At 37.4% G+C, this 16376-nt stretch overlaps 3 protein-coding genes across 4 annotated transcripts; 1 reads left to right on the top strand and 2 right to left on the bottom strand.

Annotated features, from left to right (window-relative positions):
* Positions 1-258: 258 nt before the first annotated feature.
* LOC102779518 (uncharacterized) lies at positions 259-4905 on the bottom strand. Its single transcript, XM_087833972.1, has 9 exons — positions 4739-4905; positions 3009-3176; positions 2750-2899; positions 2447-2596; positions 1940-2011; positions 1628-1777; positions 1129-1200; positions 903-984; positions 259-755 (listed from the first exon to the last, which is right to left on the bottom strand). Exons 1-8 carry the CDS (start codon positions 4745-4747, stop codon positions 913-915), a joined length of 843 nt encoding a protein of 280 aa, XP_087690098.1. The 5' UTR covers positions 4748-4905; the 3' UTR covers positions 259-755; positions 903-912.
* Positions 4906-5730: 825 nt separating this feature from the next.
* Positions 5731-11654, bottom strand: zgc:154075 (uncharacterized). Its single transcript, XM_006785455.3, has 14 exons — positions 11468-11654; positions 11076-11184; positions 10784-10868; positions 10634-10707; positions 10481-10540; positions 9553-9660; positions 9122-9178; positions 8613-8743; positions 8365-8419; positions 8164-8256; positions 7937-8071; positions 7252-7353; positions 6383-6544; positions 5731-6171 (listed from the first exon to the last, which is right to left on the bottom strand). Exons 1-14 carry the CDS (start codon positions 11479-11481, stop codon positions 6043-6045), a joined length of 1314 nt encoding a protein of 437 aa, XP_006785518.2. The 5' UTR covers positions 11482-11654; the 3' UTR covers positions 5731-6042.
* Positions 11655-12107: 453 nt separating this feature from the next.
* Positions 12108-15882, top strand: taf10 (TAF10 RNA polymerase II, TATA box binding protein (TBP)-associated factor). 2 transcript variants are annotated; one of them, XM_087834142.1, is made up of 5 exons: positions 12108-12488; positions 14231-14388; positions 14484-14548; positions 15289-15403; positions 15549-15882. In XM_087834142.1, the coding sequence occupies exons 1-5, from the start codon at positions 12362-12364 to the stop codon at positions 15636-15638; spliced, it is 555 nt and encodes a 184-aa protein (XP_087690268.1). In that variant the 5' UTR covers positions 12108-12361; the 3' UTR covers positions 15639-15882. The 2 variants fall into 2 exon arrangements, with proteins under 2 accessions (XP_087690268.1, XP_006785519.1); XM_006785456.3 differs by having other exon boundaries at positions 12108-12494.
* Positions 15883-16376: the final 494 nt, after the last annotated feature.

Genomic DNA, 16376 nt, shown 5'->3' with positions numbered 1-16376 from the left:
ATAATGGTTTGAGCATGAGCTTTCTTTCATTAGTGGCAGTTTGCAGATTGATAAAGAAGTGAAACCATATTCTCAAAATCCAAACAATGAATTAGTTTAATGCAAACAATGTTAAGGCTTTACTGAATCTTTTAGCAAATTTTATTAACCTTAAGAAACATAAAATAAATGAAAACATAAAACAAAACATTAAAAGATAGATAGGCGCGACCCTTTGGAAACATCCCATCAAATCAATAAAAATCTAAAACTGGTCCATTAGATTAGTTGGTTTTTATTTTGTTTGTTTTATGTCATAACATGAAAAATGAAGGATTATAACAGAATTGACAGAACATCTAAATCTAAACTTATCACTACTGTATCTTAAACACTAAAAGCTTTTTTTAAAGTTAAAAAAGAGATGGTGAGATATTCTGAACGTACTATTAGTACATTTTGAATAACTTATCATTAGTACTCTATATCTTAAACTTAGCAGTAACTATGTAGGTAGGAAGGAAAAGAAATGTGTGGCCGATGGATTTGCCACTTAAAGACTTTCTAATGGAGACTGCCCTTGAGTGAGTGAGAAATACTCCATCTGTGGTGTAAATGAAGACCTGTTCCACCACCCCGACACCATACCCAGTACATACAATATTAACATTAACAATTTTTGGTAGAAAACAATAAGGGAAGCGCACGGTGGGGCGGGACCCATCGGTGTCACTCTGGACTCTGTAGTACCCGCTCCGGAATCTTTGGCGTTCCTGCTGCAGTAACAAAAAGGAACAAACAGGTTAAAAATGCTCCAGTCATTAGAAATCAGACGACAAACATTTAAAGCTGAAGTGAATACATGTTTTTTTTTTTTTCTTGAAATATTCACCACTGATGCTTACACCATTGTGATTACTCACCTCTTCCTGGTCAGCCTCCTCTCTTCCAGGGTTGTAAAAAGAGGTAGAAGACTGAGGGTTGGACCACATCATCTTCGTTTATCTGAAAATGCCAGTTTTAGGAACAAGTGGGGTTTTTTTTTTTATCACTCACATCTTGTATTTGTAGAATTTAGAAAATGTTTAAACATGTACTTCTCTGTGAGCATACAATATACGTTCTATTCACCTCCTGATGAGCACCCACCTGTCGTCTACACAGAAGGCCAGAGCTGAAGGGCTGAGGGCTGGAACTCCTCACTCGCCGACCAGGGGGTAGCTGTGAGATATCACTTGATGTTAAGCACCGAAAATGCTAACTATTATTCTTACGTTAGCAGTTTCTTTTATTTTTTCAAAAATACTACAGATAACTTCAACAGAAGTCAGTTCTGTATGCACACTGGGGATGGTAATTAGTGTGTGAATATTGAAATAGTCATCAAACTGCAAAAAAATATACCTTTATGTGACCAACATGAATTCAAATATACTGTGCTGCTACATGCTGCCAGGGCCAGAAGGTGGCAGTAATGTGCATATAGAGACTGTTTAAGGCACTAATGACTGCGGGTATGATGTGTGTGCAGCACAGTGAGATCAGACAACAAACATTTAAAGCTAAAGTGAATACAGTGAATACATAACAGTATTTTTTTTTTCTTGAAATATTCACCACTGATGCTTACAGGATTGTGATTACTCACCTCTTCCTGGTCAGCCTCCTCTCTCCCACGCTTGAAGGCAGAGGTGGAGGGCTGAGGGCTGGATCTCCTCGCTCTCCAGTCACGGTTCAAGTGTAAACCAGAGGTGGAGGGCTGGGGGCTTGACCTCCTCACTGGCTGGGCAGTGTTTACCTGTTAGAGATGGAGTAATGTGTGTCAAAACTCTTGGCTTGTCTACAATGCCAGTTTGTATTTTTTTCACCACTCAGTTCTTGTTTTGTAGGATTTAGAAGATGTTAGAACGTACTTCTCTGTGAGCATATACTTTCTATTCACCTCCTGATGAGCACCCACCTGTCGTCCAAACAGGAAGCCAGAGCTGGAGGGCTGAGGGCTGGATCTCCTCACTCGTCGACCAGGGGGTAGCTGTGAGATATCACTTGATGTTAAGCACCTAAGATACTGACTATTATTCTTACATTAGCAGTTTCTTTTATTTTTTCAAAAAGATAACTTCAACAGAAGTCAGTTCTGTATGCACACTGGGGGTGGTAATTAGTTTGTGAATACTGAAATAGTCATCAAACTGCAACAAAATGTACCTTTATGTGACCAACTTGAGTTCAAATATACTGTGCTGCTACATGCTGCTAGTGCCAGAAGGTGGCAGTAATGTGCATAGAAGGGGTCAGAAATAGAGACTGTATAAGCCACTAATGACTGCGGGTATGATGTGTGTGCAGCACAGTGAGATCAGACAACAAAGATTTAAAGCTGAAGTGAATACAGTGAATACATAACAGTATTTTTTTTTTTCTTGAAATATTCACCACTGATGCTTACAGGATTGTGATTACTCACCTCTTCCTGGTCAGCCTCCTCTCTCCCACGCTTGAAGGCAGAGGTGGAGGACTGAGGGCTGGATCTCCTTGCTCTCCAGTCACGGTTCAAGTGTAAACCAGAGGTGGAGGGCTGGGGGCTTGACCTCCTCACTGGCTGGGCAGTGTTTACCTGTTAGAGATGGAGTAATGTGTGTCAAAACTCTTGGCTTGTCTACAATGCCAGTTTGTATTTTTTCACCACTCAGTTCTTGTTTTTGTAGGATTTAGAAGATGTCAAAACATTTACATTGTCTATGAGCTTATGAATATGCTTTCTACTCACCTCTTGATTGGCAGCCTTCGGTCGTCTATGCTGGAAGCCAGAGGTGGAGGGCTGAGGGCTGGATCTCCTCGCTCTCCAGTCACGGTTCAAGTGTAAACCAGAGGTGGAGGGCTGGGGGCTTGACCTCCTCACTGGCTGGGCAGTGTTTACCTGTTAGAGATGGAGTAATGTGTGTCAAAACTCTTGGCTTGTCTACAATGCCAGAAGATGTCAAAACATTTACATTGTCTATGAGCTTATGAATATGCTTTCCACTCACCTCTTGATTGGCAGCCTTCGGTCGTCCATGTTGGAAGCCAGAGGTGGAAGGCTGAGGGCTGGAGCTTCTCGCCAGCAGAGCACCAAATGTGGTCCAATACGTTTTTTCGGGAGGGTGTTGGAGGGATTCAGGGCTGCTATCCTGTAGCCACTTTGTCTTCATCTTTGCCTGTCAGGGACATTCAACAACCAGGTAAACATAAAGGGCAAACATACTTAAATATATGAAGTCATGGTACAAGTTTTGTTGTGATCTGCTTTGTTTTATTCTTGCTATTATTTACAGTTAAACCATTTCAGTGTTTCACTGGTGCTGAATAAATGACAGTGACTGACACTGAGATCATAATTCTGATTGCCAAAGCTGCCAGACAGGATTCAAGGTGTAAAAAAAAAAAGATGATTTAGTTGTATTTATTTCACTGTAAGACATTTTCTTAAAGAACTAAAAGAAGTTTTGTGGATTAAAACAATAATGAAATGAAAAATATATTCTAGAAACCACCGTTCTGTTATTAAAATGTTAACTGTAGTGAAAAATATATTGTAGGTTTATGTTTTCTGTTTCAATACACATTTCAAGTAATTTTTATTATGATATGACACCACATTTAAAGGAAAAAGCAGAGCATTAGAAATATTTCATTTTTTACATAGATATACAATAAAACTGAATGAAAACAGTTCATTTTATCTGAAGATTTAAGGATTGTAATGCGGTTTTTATCATTATTATTATTATTTTTGTTTTGCTTTGCTTTTTTAAAATTTGGTCAGTGGTTATTAATTTGTTTACCTTTAAAATTTTAAATGAGTCAAATTCAGTAACTGTGTGTGTGAAGGCTACAGCTGTGTGGAAGGAAGGAAATAGGGGCCAAATGCAGGACTTGCAGGACACAGAGGGATGAATTAAACAAGCTTGCGCTGTAGAGAACTCAAACTCTAGCATAATAACTAGAAGCTAAAAAAGTAAGGTATCAGGAAACTGGAAATCAAGAAACATAGACACTAGGAAGACAGAGGAAACACACAGCACTGAAGAGATGGTACAACACAATAACAAGCAAGGGAAGACTGAGGACTAAAATACACAGGCAGGATAACGAGAGGATGGGGAACAGGTGGAAACACAGCTGGGACAAATCAGACATAATGAGACAAAGTAGAATACATTGATAAAGGGTGTAGACAGTCAAAGTAAAACAGGAAGCATAACAAAGTGATGCGGACTTGACATTGAGACCTTGGTGTCCCACAGCAAGGCACAGAGTAGACAAGATAGTGAACAGAGGGAAGACACATTAACAAAACCTAAAGACTGGAAATAAGGAGATGCTAAAGAACTTACAGAACTAGAAATACAGAAACAAAAACCAAGAGACTAGCTATGAAAAATCATAACAAATTTAAGTTCAATTCATAACAATAATAATACAAAACACAAAATACTGGGTCACCGACCGAGGACCGTGACATAGTGTCTGTTATATTTACCACAAACTGCTTTAAATGTTCAAAATAAATACAATAACTAAAAAATGCTTTTTACTCTTGTTACAACAAAACAGTGATTCAAAAGGTTTCATTTCACAGGACTGCACAGAAAAATGCAGGAATGTAAAAATAAATTGTAAAATCTTTAGATTTGCAAATATGAATTTCAAGTTTAAACAGCTGATTCAAAAACAAATGACTTGAAGAACTTATTCATTCATTTATTCATGCACTTACTTTTCCCATGCTGTCAGTCGATGGTAAGTGGTTTTGCAATCCAACAAATTTCTGCTTGCTAGTAAATCCTTGCTTTGCAACCGCTGTGATAGTCAATTTCTCTCCAAGCTCTGGATTGAAATGGTGAAGACCTTTCCTTGTTATGTTTCATATATGTTATGTTACTTTATACGGTAACGATAGCAACAATGGAATCATAACATAATTTTGTTACACAGAAACCTGCTGCCATGTGCCACTTTAAAATGTCTTTTTGTTTTCATTTTATAGTATATAAATACTTTTTTATCATACAGCCTCCATTTAAAAAAATTACTTTTAATTAAAAAAATATCACTTTTTACTGCACTTGGTGTTCTGCATCCCCAAAAGTTGATTCTGTTCATCTGGATGTAGCGTTTTCATTGGAAGAAACGTTTCATCACTCATCCAAGTGACTTCTTCAGTGTCTTGGTGTTGTGTAAATAAGCTTTCTTGTTACATAAAGATCTGACAGAGTCCTGTGCTTGTGCCCATTCATTCACCCAATATTTCCCTACCTATTTGCCTCAATGAGCAGTTGTAAAGTGGTGTGATAAGTTGTGAAATTCATGTTTTCATTAATAACTGAGCTCTCATGTACTCCATTAGTCCTAATGTCAAAATGTAATAAATTATTGGGACCAAAAAAAAAAAAAAGATTACAAGTTTTAGAGGATCATACGCTTTCATCCAAACATCTTTTTTATGGAAGAGGTTTCACATTTCAGCAAAGCGATGGCAAACAGCATGTCTTACAATGGAGCAGAAGAGTCCAGGTGATGAAGACTGGATGTGACACACTGTCTCAAAATTTGAGGAGTGCGGTTGCCATTAAATTCAAGATGACTTTTCTCTTTAAATAGTACATATTTTCCATGTTCTACTGCCTCAAGACTAGTGTTAGGTTTTGTAGCGTGATAGTGTGTGGAAGAAAAAAAAAAGTGGAAACTAAAGACACAAGACTAAAAACCGATTTTATTTAGCATTTATTAAACCAGGTAGTCCCTTGAAATTAATATTTCTTTTTCTGACATGAATCAGTTATGTAATCATTTTAGGAAGTGAGTGTCATTGTCATTAATCATCATACTTTCTCAGGACATCTTTGCTTCACTAGAAAAAAGTCCTTATATATGTCAGTGTGTGTATATAAATCTAGTAATTGACAAATGAGAAAGTTTAATTGTTTTGTTCAATAACTAACAATATAGGTATTACTAGACTGATTTATTAAGAAGCTATAACAAAATATGCTAAAAAAAAATGTTGTAGGTATTTTTTTTTTAGCTCTGTTTAATGTCCCCACAGTACAGCACTCTGCTCTCCAGTCGTGAGCGCTCAGCTTCAAACACCAGCAAATGACTCTGCAGTGTCTCCACAGGACCAGACCGTATCAGTGATGGATCATTGTTCTGCATGCATATAAAGATATATGAAAACAAAAAATAGCCATCACAGAGCAGATACACATAAATACGACACATGCATCCTTTAAGTCCTGCATCACAGGTACAAGAAAAGCAAATACAGATAATCTCAAGTGGAAGTAGAACACAGCAACAACAAATCTTATCTAAAACTAGATATTTAAAAAATTTTAAAAAAAGAGTAATGAGCACTCACTGCCACAGCAGAAATGAAGGCATGCATAAGGCAGTAGTCTGCTCCACCGTGTCCACTCATACCGAACTGCCTGGTAGTGTTATAGTCTGCTGTGTGCTTTCTGGATTTCTGGGTCAGGAAGTTGAACACATGGATCTCGTGGCCATTGTATGAGAGCTCGCCCTGAGAAGATCCAGTTCATTATGTAGGAAAGAGCTGAATTTTAGTAACAAACTTAACTCTATGTTTATCAAATCCAAATACTAAAGATTCAAGGAGATATCATTTCATCAGCCGCACATCAGTAGTATGAATGATAGCTCATCGAACTGGTTTTATCAAAAAGGTTTTTGTCTGAATATTGAAACTTTGGACACCCTCAAAAACAGGACAAAGCAAAATTGAAAGTAAAGTAAAACAACTGAATCAGTTTTATCAAATAAGGAATTGCTAAAATATAATAGTTTTTAAATCATATGGTCATAAAAAAAAAAAAACATGAAAATACACAGATTTCCGTGAAAGTATGACGAGGCAGGAAATCCCTAATTATAATAACATATCATTGTTAAACCATATTTCAACATATTATGGAATGGGTGATTTTGGTCTGCGGTTCTGTTTATGATGCAGAAGAGTGCCTTTGTCCTATGAGGTAAATAACATGCTTCTAACAGTTTGGCGATGAAAGAGCATAATGAGCTGAACGAACTGTTACAGGGTCTATAAGGATTAACAGTGCTGTGATATATAATGTTTCTTACCTGCTGTATCTGTAAGCATTCACACTTTTACTTTTATATAATTCATTTGCTAATTAATGTGTTTCTATGTGATTTTCTTCAGTCTCTCATTCTCATCTTTCCCAGAGACATTAATTACAGTCCTACCTTGCTGCCGTAAATGGTTGTTTTTCGCTTACAAATCTCCTCGGTGAATGCCACCATGGAAAAGGCTGCCGTCACACCCCCTTCAAACTCCATGTTGACAACCTGCTCAGGAGATCAGAAAAGTTAAAAGAAATAAAAGGATAGAATCACAGACCAAATAAATAAATAAATAAATAAACAAAGTGCAGTCTGGGAATTCGTATGTCAGTCAGCTGATTTAAGCTATGGGGACAATGTCCAATATTTTGGGCAAATGCACATAACTACAAAACAAAAACTCATCTCAGCAACAACTAATGGTTCTGTAATTACAGTCCTCCAAATTCAACCTGTCTTTTAGTCTCACACACACCATATTCCTGCTTGCAACAAAGCCTGCTTAAATATGAGAGGTACAGTATAGAACTGCAAAACGGCGGAAACCAGAAAGCTTCTTGTGCTAAAAAATAACTAAATAAATAACTAAATAATAAATTTCACTGTGTTTAAGTTATTTTAACTCATATGCAGATAACTGTTTGTTGAGATTAAAGAAAAAACAAAGTACACATAATGAAAGTGGTGCAGGTAGAAGTACAATATATTCTGTATATTCTAAATGCATCTTTGATGCCTGATAGGAACCTAATACTGCATAACTGAGTCAGAAAGGGTCAGTGCTGCAGATGTCACAGTGTTTTCTAACCTGGTTACTGCAGACGTCATTGTCACACTCATAGACACAGCGGCCATACGGTCCAGTCTTCAATGCCTCTGTTACTGACTCAATGTCTGGGAGTGAATTGGGGCATATGACTGATACTGGCCAGCCAGTGTGACCCTAGCACACAAACATACAAAACACAAAAATTATTTATAAGAAGTATCTAAAAAAGTACATAAAGGATTAAAGTAAATTGGTGAAATTTGTACCTTCTTCACACTGTCCAAGTAGATTTTGCATGCTGAGTACGGGCAGTCTTTTTCTACTGAACAGTTAAGGCAGCGATCTGCAGCCCCTGCTGGCTGACACAAAACTAGTAACGTCACATTTTATATTCATGCTTAGTACAGAGATTTCTACCCATCATGGCTACTGATTATCTTCATTTGATCACTGAACAGACAACATACCTTGTTGTCTTTATTGAAGTGGCTGACGGATCCAAATGATGACACTTTCACACACCTGCCAAGAACAAACTGCCAGAGTAAATAATCAAACTACACAAAAAAAACATCCCCATTTACCTCTAGTCCAACAAAATTGGGGTAAACATGTAGTTTTCTAGCTGTTTTAGGCCAAAATAAAAGAGAAAGAAAATCTTACTTTTGAACATTGAGCCTTGAGTTTAATCACTGACTACTGTCTAATGATATACCTGCGCCCTCCAGCCCAGTGATGTATGAGATCAATGTCATGGCAAGATTTAGTGAGAAGAGCAAAAGAGCTCTCTGCTTCGTTTCTCCAGTTCCCTCTAACAAACGAGTGAGCAAAGTGATAAAACCCAACCTGGAAGAAAGAGATCGATTCTGTTTTTAACCATGCTGCAGAAATGTTAACATTGAATAACATTTTAAAAAACCTTAAAAAAACTCAAAACATAACAAAAACATACAATGCTACAAAAATTTGTCCACAGGCCACAACTATGTGCAAATGTCTCCAAATTATGATTTTCTTAATGAATATGTTAATTATGAAATTATGTCTTATATCGCAATATAATATTAACAACAAAAGAAAAATCAACATGTGTCTGTTAAATTCAATTTAACAATGGTAATAATAATAATAATAATAATTATTATTATTATTATTATTATTATTATTATTATTATTATTATTATTATTATTATTATTATGTTTCTATCGTATCTGCCTGCTCACCGGTTCCAGGTGCTGAATATGGATCACTTCACCTATGACTCCAGCGTCTATGAGCTCCTGTAAAAGACCATTTAATTTTATTAATAAAAAAAACAACAAAACCCTCATACCTTTTGTAAATTTTCTTTACCACTTTCCCAAGTATGAGAAAATTGTAGTTTTGACTTAATCAAGTCAAAACAGCCTCAGCACTCTTGATTAAAATGCTGTTTTTGATGGGGTTTTTTTTGCACTTGCACAAACACAAAAGAGTGCTCTGTTTGCTTATTTTTCCTCAATCCTGCTGATTCTGTAAATGTGTGGCTGTTTTGAATGAGAAAGAGTTCCTATAGATTTTAGGCAGATGAAGTTTAAGTGTTTGAACCCACAATAGATTCCACTACCTGAAGAAAACTGTCACAGCTGGATAAAGTGCACTAGAAAATGCTCACCTTTATCTTGTGGATGACTGGATCGTACCGGAGAACGTGACCCACGGACAGCATCACGCCGCTCTGAATGCAAGCCTCCACGATCGCCGTGCAGTCTTCTGCAGTTGTCTGAAGTCATGTGGGGACATTAAAAGAGGGACGCTGTGCTTCAGTTTGATGTAAAATACTGAGGGTGTGTGGTTTTGTTAAAGCTTTTGCTCAGAATAGTGAATCGTGAAAGCAACTAAAAAAAACAACTGTTGGGTCACTCTAGCTCAAATCAGCAGATTTTAAAGCTTTAAAGTTTGGACACGTAGAACAATTGCTGTAAAAATTTAGCTTCATGTATCAAATACTTTTCGAGATGTCCTTTCTTTGAAAAAATGATCTGTCGACCCACTTTCAGAAGTTTTTTTTTTTTTGTAGATTAAAGACCTTTTTTTAAGATATTTAATATTTAAAACACTATTAAAGATAAGCCAGAAATTTTCACTGGTCTTTCTTGCCATCTGTAATTTTGAACAGATACATAAAAAATGTCTAAGTATTAGCCAGTTTATGGTGTCCTGTAAAGTCCCATATTTGAACACACACTAATAATAAAGTTCACATTAAAGACAATTAAAAGAAAACACAGACTACTTTTAACATTACATTTTAAACTGTCCTCTCTAAATACAAATTTCAAGATAGTGCTCTAAGAAAATAGCTTTGCTTGATGTTGATACTGTTGTTCAAACACTGCCTCAGATTTTAGAATGCTAAAATAAATGATCTGAGAGAGGTTCAATGGGCCGTTTTTCTAAACAATACAAGTTAAAAAGTATTTTTAAAAGGAAGCTAAAATCAAACTGTGTGTCCAAACTTCAGACAATAAAACTTTTGGTGCCACTCAGGGATTAATTATTACTGTAAAATCAGTTCATCAATAACATCCATAAACACTCACTGCCATTGGTTTCTCCAGAAGAACATGGTATCCCTTCTTAGCAAAGGCCACAGCAGGTTCCTAGGAAGCATAAATGTGATTACCATAATAATTAATTTAAGAACATCTCAAAGTAATTTAAACCAATAAATATTTGCTACAGACAATGTTTACCTTATGGAGGCGATCTGGGGTGCAAATTAACACAGCGTCTGCAAACTTGTCTCTTTCAACTACAGCCTGCCAGTCTGGATAAAAGAGGACTCAGTAAGGACAAGGCAGATAATTATAAGGATTTGATACTTTTCTCTCTCTTCCTCTCACCTTCAAATACGTTTTCCTCCACGATTTTGTGTTGTTTTTGAAGTTTGGTCCTTGCAAATTTCCGTGGATCAGCCACTGCAACAACCTGAGGAGGTCCAAGTGAATAAATCAAGGTACGCCCCGTTAAATATTACAACTTACTACGTGACATTGGTAGGAACAGCTTGCATCAATGACTTGAGCAAAGAAGGGTTATAATTAGGAGACTAATTTCAGATATTTCCTTTCGACAGACGAAGACATGCTGACGTTTTGACAAATGTTTCCCTCAGAAACACAAGCCTCTCCTAACCTTCATTCGTTCGGGATGAATAGACGCATACTGGGAGTAGATTTCACCCCGACATCCTCCTCCTACCACGATGGCACGGACGGGAGCAGTCATTTTGCCAGCCTGTGAACTTTGATACAAATTACAGCTTGTAGGTACACCGCCACAAAACCGAAGAAAATACATAATTTTCTTTTACAGGTTGAGCAGTCCTCTACAGATGCACTATACTTCCCTTAATACGGCGATATGTAAACACGTTAAACCTACAGAGATAGGCACAAAATTGTCAATCATTTAAAAGTGGACTAAACTGAGTGATTATTAAACAGGGGACGAGAGGAAGTTTGTGATAGTCGTTAATCGGCGTTTGTGGAGAATTTAACTTGCACGTTTATAAAGGCTGCCAGTACCTGTTTTGCCCCATACAACTGTCACAAACGTCCGTCTCCCGCGTTGGTCAGACGAATACAGGACTACAATTTGTCCAGAGCCAAGCATACAGTCCACTCCAGTGAAAGACTGACTACAAAAACGGAGACTCGCTTCTTCGAACAAGAATTACAACCGAGAAAATGTCCGACACTCCCTTAACGCCCCCTGCAGTGTCCACGAGATCGCTCTGCTATATTCAGTGCACCTCGTAAACTACCACTTCGCACCGCCAGTAGAGGTGAATCTCTGTTTAAAGGTATAGTGTGTAAAATCTCACCGCTAGATGTCAAAAGATTGCAGACTGCAATCAATTGAATGCTGATTTCTTACAGGAATTTTCTGACAGGGCAACATGATTGCTTATTCAAGCCAGAGCCTGATCCTATGTCTTCATAATGGATTCATTTTAAGTTTATGAGAATGCATCAATTTATTGGAAGACATAATTACACATTAATCATTGTATATTTGTGAGTACAATATAATTTTGAACAAATCTGAATTAAATTCTTTAAATATCATGAAGAAAGTGTATTAATTTATAACCTACAGTCTCCGCTACGGCAGGGGGCGTAGGAGGCGGTGTGCAGTCAGCAATAAAACACATAGAAGAAGAGGATGACTATAGGTCACGTGAAGCGATCTACTTTACAGTAGTGGCTCAGCGTTTTACTGCAAAGGTCTTAGGAACACTTCTGCTACGAGTTATAGTTTTTTTAGTTTTGGTAATTCATTTGTTGAATTAAAGGGTAGAGTTATACTAAAACAGAATTTTGTAAAATATTTGTCTTACAGCTATAAATCGCGGATTTGTGGTGTTTTGCATATTTCGGTGCTAGTTAACCACGGTTAGCTCGTTAGCTAACGCCAACATGAACATGGACAACTTAAATCAGTCTGTAACAACAGGAGTGCCTTCTACCACATCGTCAACGGCAAGTAATTGCATTGCCAATGATAATACGACAACCAACGTGAGCAGCATCCCGTCGGTCACAAGTAATGGTAACGTAACGTGGCTTTGTTATTGTCTTTGTTATTATTCTGAGAGCATTTGATGAATCTCGCTCTGGAAGTCGGAATTTTCTACGATGTACATTGACTATTGTTAACATTACCAAGCCTGACTGAGAGAAACGCGTACTAACCTGGCTGCCGTCTTACACTAAAAGGATTTAAACATATTTATTACAAAACCTACCATGTTTCAGGTTAAGTCCGTATCACTAACTTAACCACTCTAGCAATTTTTAGATTGTTAGTACAGTACTTTGCAAAAGTCTCAAGCCATCCATGATTTCTTTGTATTTTGCCAGGGAAGATTGGAAATGGGTACAGTGTATTGAAAAAATGTTAGTATATAACTGCACAAACAGAGTTTGTGCAATTCTCACAAGCTTGAAAATAAAGTGAATATTTGATATGATCACCTTTATTATTTAAAAGAGCTTGAATTCTCTCAGGCAAGCTTTCTTGTAGATTCTTTAAGTCGTCACAGAAATTTGATTCTATTTATCTGACTGTTGAGATATGTTTTATCACTCATTCAAGTAACGTCTTCAGTTTCAGCTGACTGTGGGGTCCCCAACCTTGTAAACATTACATTTGCATAAAGACTGAAACTAACACAACTGACTAACTGTTAGGTCAGTTTCCTGATTACTAATATAGAAATTGTCATGATCATTAATTAATGGCCATGGGTACCGTTCAGTGAGAGTTGGGGAATTGGTGCAGTCACAGCATTGTGAGATGGTGAAAGACCCTTAGGCCCCATCCTTAAGATAGATATGATTTTTATGTAAAAATGGGAGACTACTTCTCCAAGTAGTCTTTAGCAATAGTTTTCCAGCCTTCTTGAAGGACATCTAAAGCTTCTTTGGATGTTGGCTGCCTTTTGCTATGTTGTCTGTCAAGGTGGTCCAACTATTCTTCAGTAAAGTTGAAGTTTGTTCTTTGGGATCCCGATCCATGAGTGGTAGTGCTTAATTGTATATTTTTCTTTCCAGGTATTTTTTAATGCATTAGCAGTATGTTTGGCGTCATTGTCATGCTGAAAGATGAAACTGTGTCCAAATAGTATTTTGTGGTGGATATCAAAATCTGACCCTATTCATGTGTTTATAATTTAATCAAGTTTACCTAAATCCTCAACGCCACTGGCCAAATAACCAAGCGGCAAAAGGTGCAACTTATCCTTTAGGTGCAGATGCACAGCTACACTCTTTTGATGATACAAATGTTCACATTTTGGACTGACAAAACAGATGGTTTGAAAGAGGAGTAAAATAGGCCATCTTTGCCCAGTGTCAACAAACATCACTGAACACAGGCTGCCACCTTCAATGCTATCTTGAGATCCCTTTCCAGACACTTCAACCCTTGCCTCAGGTAATCTCAATAGGTCATGATAGGGAGGGGCAAGGTCTCACTGCAATTTCACTTGAAACCTCTGGTTTAATGACTCATTCCCTTTTTTAACTCCTTGGCTCATGTCATGTCACACATGATTAATAGTAGGTCAACAACTATCTCCAAAGGTGACATTCTGCACTAGGGCTTAAATATCTGGGACTCTCCACCTTCGTTATTTGAACTGAAGAAGCTTTTGGATAAGACGTGAAACGTCTTCACAAACTTAAAGAAGTCCAGTTGGCCTCTTTTTGCCTACTTTTCCAGAGCGGTAAAGCCACCCTTTTTCCAAGCATTTAATAGACCCTTCTTGATGTCTCTTTTTATAGCTTCGTCCTCATCGGCTGTGGTGACACCGTCTGCAGACACATCTGTTTCCAATGGAGTCTATGTTCCTGGTGGCATCACCAATGGAGATGTGAAGCCTGCTGTTTCCACCACGCCACTGGCTGATTTCCTCATGCAGCTGGAAGAGTACACTCCCACGGTAAGTCAGTTAGCCCTGCTACATCATATCTTCTCATGTTTTTGACAGTAATGTTTCTTAATCAGTGCTTGATTGGCATATGCCCCCCCCATCAGATTCCTGATGCAGTCACAGGTTACTACCTCAACCGGGCTGGCTTTGAGGCTTCTGATCCAAGGATGTGAGTACACTCAATTCTGGTCTAATGTCATGGACTTGTCAGTTTAGACATTAAATACAGCAAAAAGGCTCCACCTGTGCATGTGTCCTTTAAGTAGACTGGGAAATTGTATACTAGGAACAGCTTTGTGTCTGTCAGTGTGCACGCATGGAGGAGTACAATAATCCTGATATGAGTGTGACTAATAAAACAAACAGCACAAATCATAAGGCTGCTCAGTTGGTACATTCAGAGGTTTGATTGATAGCCACCAATTTACTTAACAAACCTATGACTTAAAAGCCTTTATATAATATGAGTTCACCATTAAAAACCCGAGTTCAAGCCACTGAATGAGTCGGAAATTAATGTAATCTGGCATTGGGAACATGTTGAAGTCACAAATAGATGACTATATTGTCAAATATTTCTATGCTCCTGCTTAATTTAAAGAATTTCCCAATGGTATACAGCATTTCTTATCTTAATACTGTATTAGTTAGGTAGCACTGTGCTTTCTGATATTAAAGGGGGTGTTGGCTGATTAGATTTGCTTAAAACAAACTGGCTTTAACCTTTTAACCAAAATGCAACATCTCTAACCTTGTAAGACTCTTTAATGTCAGCTTTGAGGTCACTCCGAACAAGATCAGAGAAAATCTGAGGTTTATGTGTGTGGTGTTTTTCAAAGTAAGGATACAGATGGGCTGTAAACCATTAAGGGAAGAAGTCATTAATTATTTTCTTTTTTCCATGCATAGAATTCGTCTGATCTCCCTCGCATCTCAGAAGTTTATCTCAGACATTGCCAATGATGCGCTGCAGTACTGCAAAATGAAAGGCACTGCCTCAGGAAGCTCAAGAAGTAAGACAAAGGTAAGCTTGTCTAATTTTAACAGGCACTTTAAATATGATGTACAATATTTAGAGAGCGCTGTGTGAGTGTTGCTAGAAGAGGAAGGTTTCATCTGCTTTCAGTTATTTTTGCTCCTGATAATTTTCTTCCTCCTCCCGTGTATAGGATAAGAAGTACACATTGACTATGGAGGACCTGACTCCTGCCCTCTCAGAATATGGTGTGAATGTGAAGAAACCTTATTACTTTACATAAAACAATTTCTTTAGAGCTTTTTGCTATTGCTAGTACTTATCTGCCTGCTTGCACAGCAGAGTTTGTGACAACCTGTATTGCTTTTTTTTTTTTTTTTTTTTTCTCACCTTGAGTTAGAACAACTTTGAGAAATCTTTGCAGTCAATTTGCATTTGGTCATTTGTTTTGTGGCGCAATCTTTGCAATTTGTTAATTTGTAAAAATGTTGTTTTATTGTGAAAATAAAACCTTTAACAGAAACATTTTCCCACAAAGGTGTCAAAATTAGTAAAGCTAATCTTTTCTGTATGACTTTTGTTCCTCTGCCTTACAGTTCAAATTTCTTCAAATGTATTTTGCTGGATTCAGATCAGGGACATACTTTGTCATAACTTTCTCCTTTTTCTTCTTTAAAAGAACTTTGGTACCGTAATTGTCGGTCTGTCTGGGATCATTTTCGTTTTGGAAACTTCCCCACTTCCAAAGCTTCTTCAGACTGGGAGCCTGTCTTAAAATATTGTCTGAACTACAGTCATGTAGCTACATCTCTATACATCCTGGCCGACACAGTTCCTCTTAGCCCTTGCTAGATCCACATGAAACCTACTGCACCCATCAGACAATGCTTTGTTTTTTGGTGAAGGTAAGATGATCAGTTTTCCTGGACTTTTGTGAACATATATATATATATATTTTTTTTTTTCCCTTTATGGATGCGGCCCATGACACCCCCAACATTTTCATTTTGCATTGTATAAT

This window comes from Neolamprologus brichardi, chromosome 20 (assembly GCF_056152115.1).
Source record: "Neolamprologus brichardi isolate AB-2024 chromosome 20, ASM5615211v1, whole genome shotgun sequence".
Lineage (NCBI taxonomy): Eukaryota > Metazoa > Chordata > Actinopteri > Cichliformes > Cichlidae > Neolamprologus > Neolamprologus brichardi.
The sequence above is the reverse complement of the archived record's forward strand: the minus strand, read 5'-3'. Positions and strand labels throughout refer to the sequence as shown.

Excerpts from the sequence above, each read along its gene's own strand:
- LOC102779518 (XM_087833972.1), bottom strand. Across the intron at positions 2,900-3,008 it reads CGAAGGCTGCCAATCAAGAG|GTAAACACTGCCCAGCCAGT; the intron begins GTGAGTGGAAAG and ends CATCTCTAACAG. Across the intron at positions 1,201-1,627 it reads AGGAGGCTGACCAGGAAGAG|CTACCCCCTGGTCGGCGAGT; the intron begins GTGAGTAATCAC and ends GATATCTCACAG.
- zgc:154075 (XM_006785455.3), bottom strand. Across the intron at positions 9,179-9,552 it reads CAGTCATCCACAAGATAAAG|GAGCTCATAGACGCTGGAGT; the intron begins GTGAGCATTTTC and ends GGTCTTTTACAG. Across the intron at positions 8,420-8,612 it reads CACTGGGCTGGAGGGCGCAG|GTGTGTGAAAGTGTCATCAT; the intron begins GTATATCATTAG and ends TGTTCTTGGCAG.
- taf10 (XM_006785456.3), top strand. The coding sequence starts at position 12,362 with ATGAACATGGACAACTTAAATCAGTCTGTAACAACAGGAGTGCCTTCT. Across the intron at positions 14,389-14,483 it reads TGGAAGAGTACACTCCCACG|ATTCCTGATGCAGTCACAGG; the intron begins GTAAGTCAGTTA and ends CCCCCCCATCAG. Across the intron at positions 14,549-15,288 it reads GAGGCTTCTGATCCAAGGAT|AATTCGTCTGATCTCCCTCG; the intron begins GTGAGTACACTC and ends TTCCATGCATAG.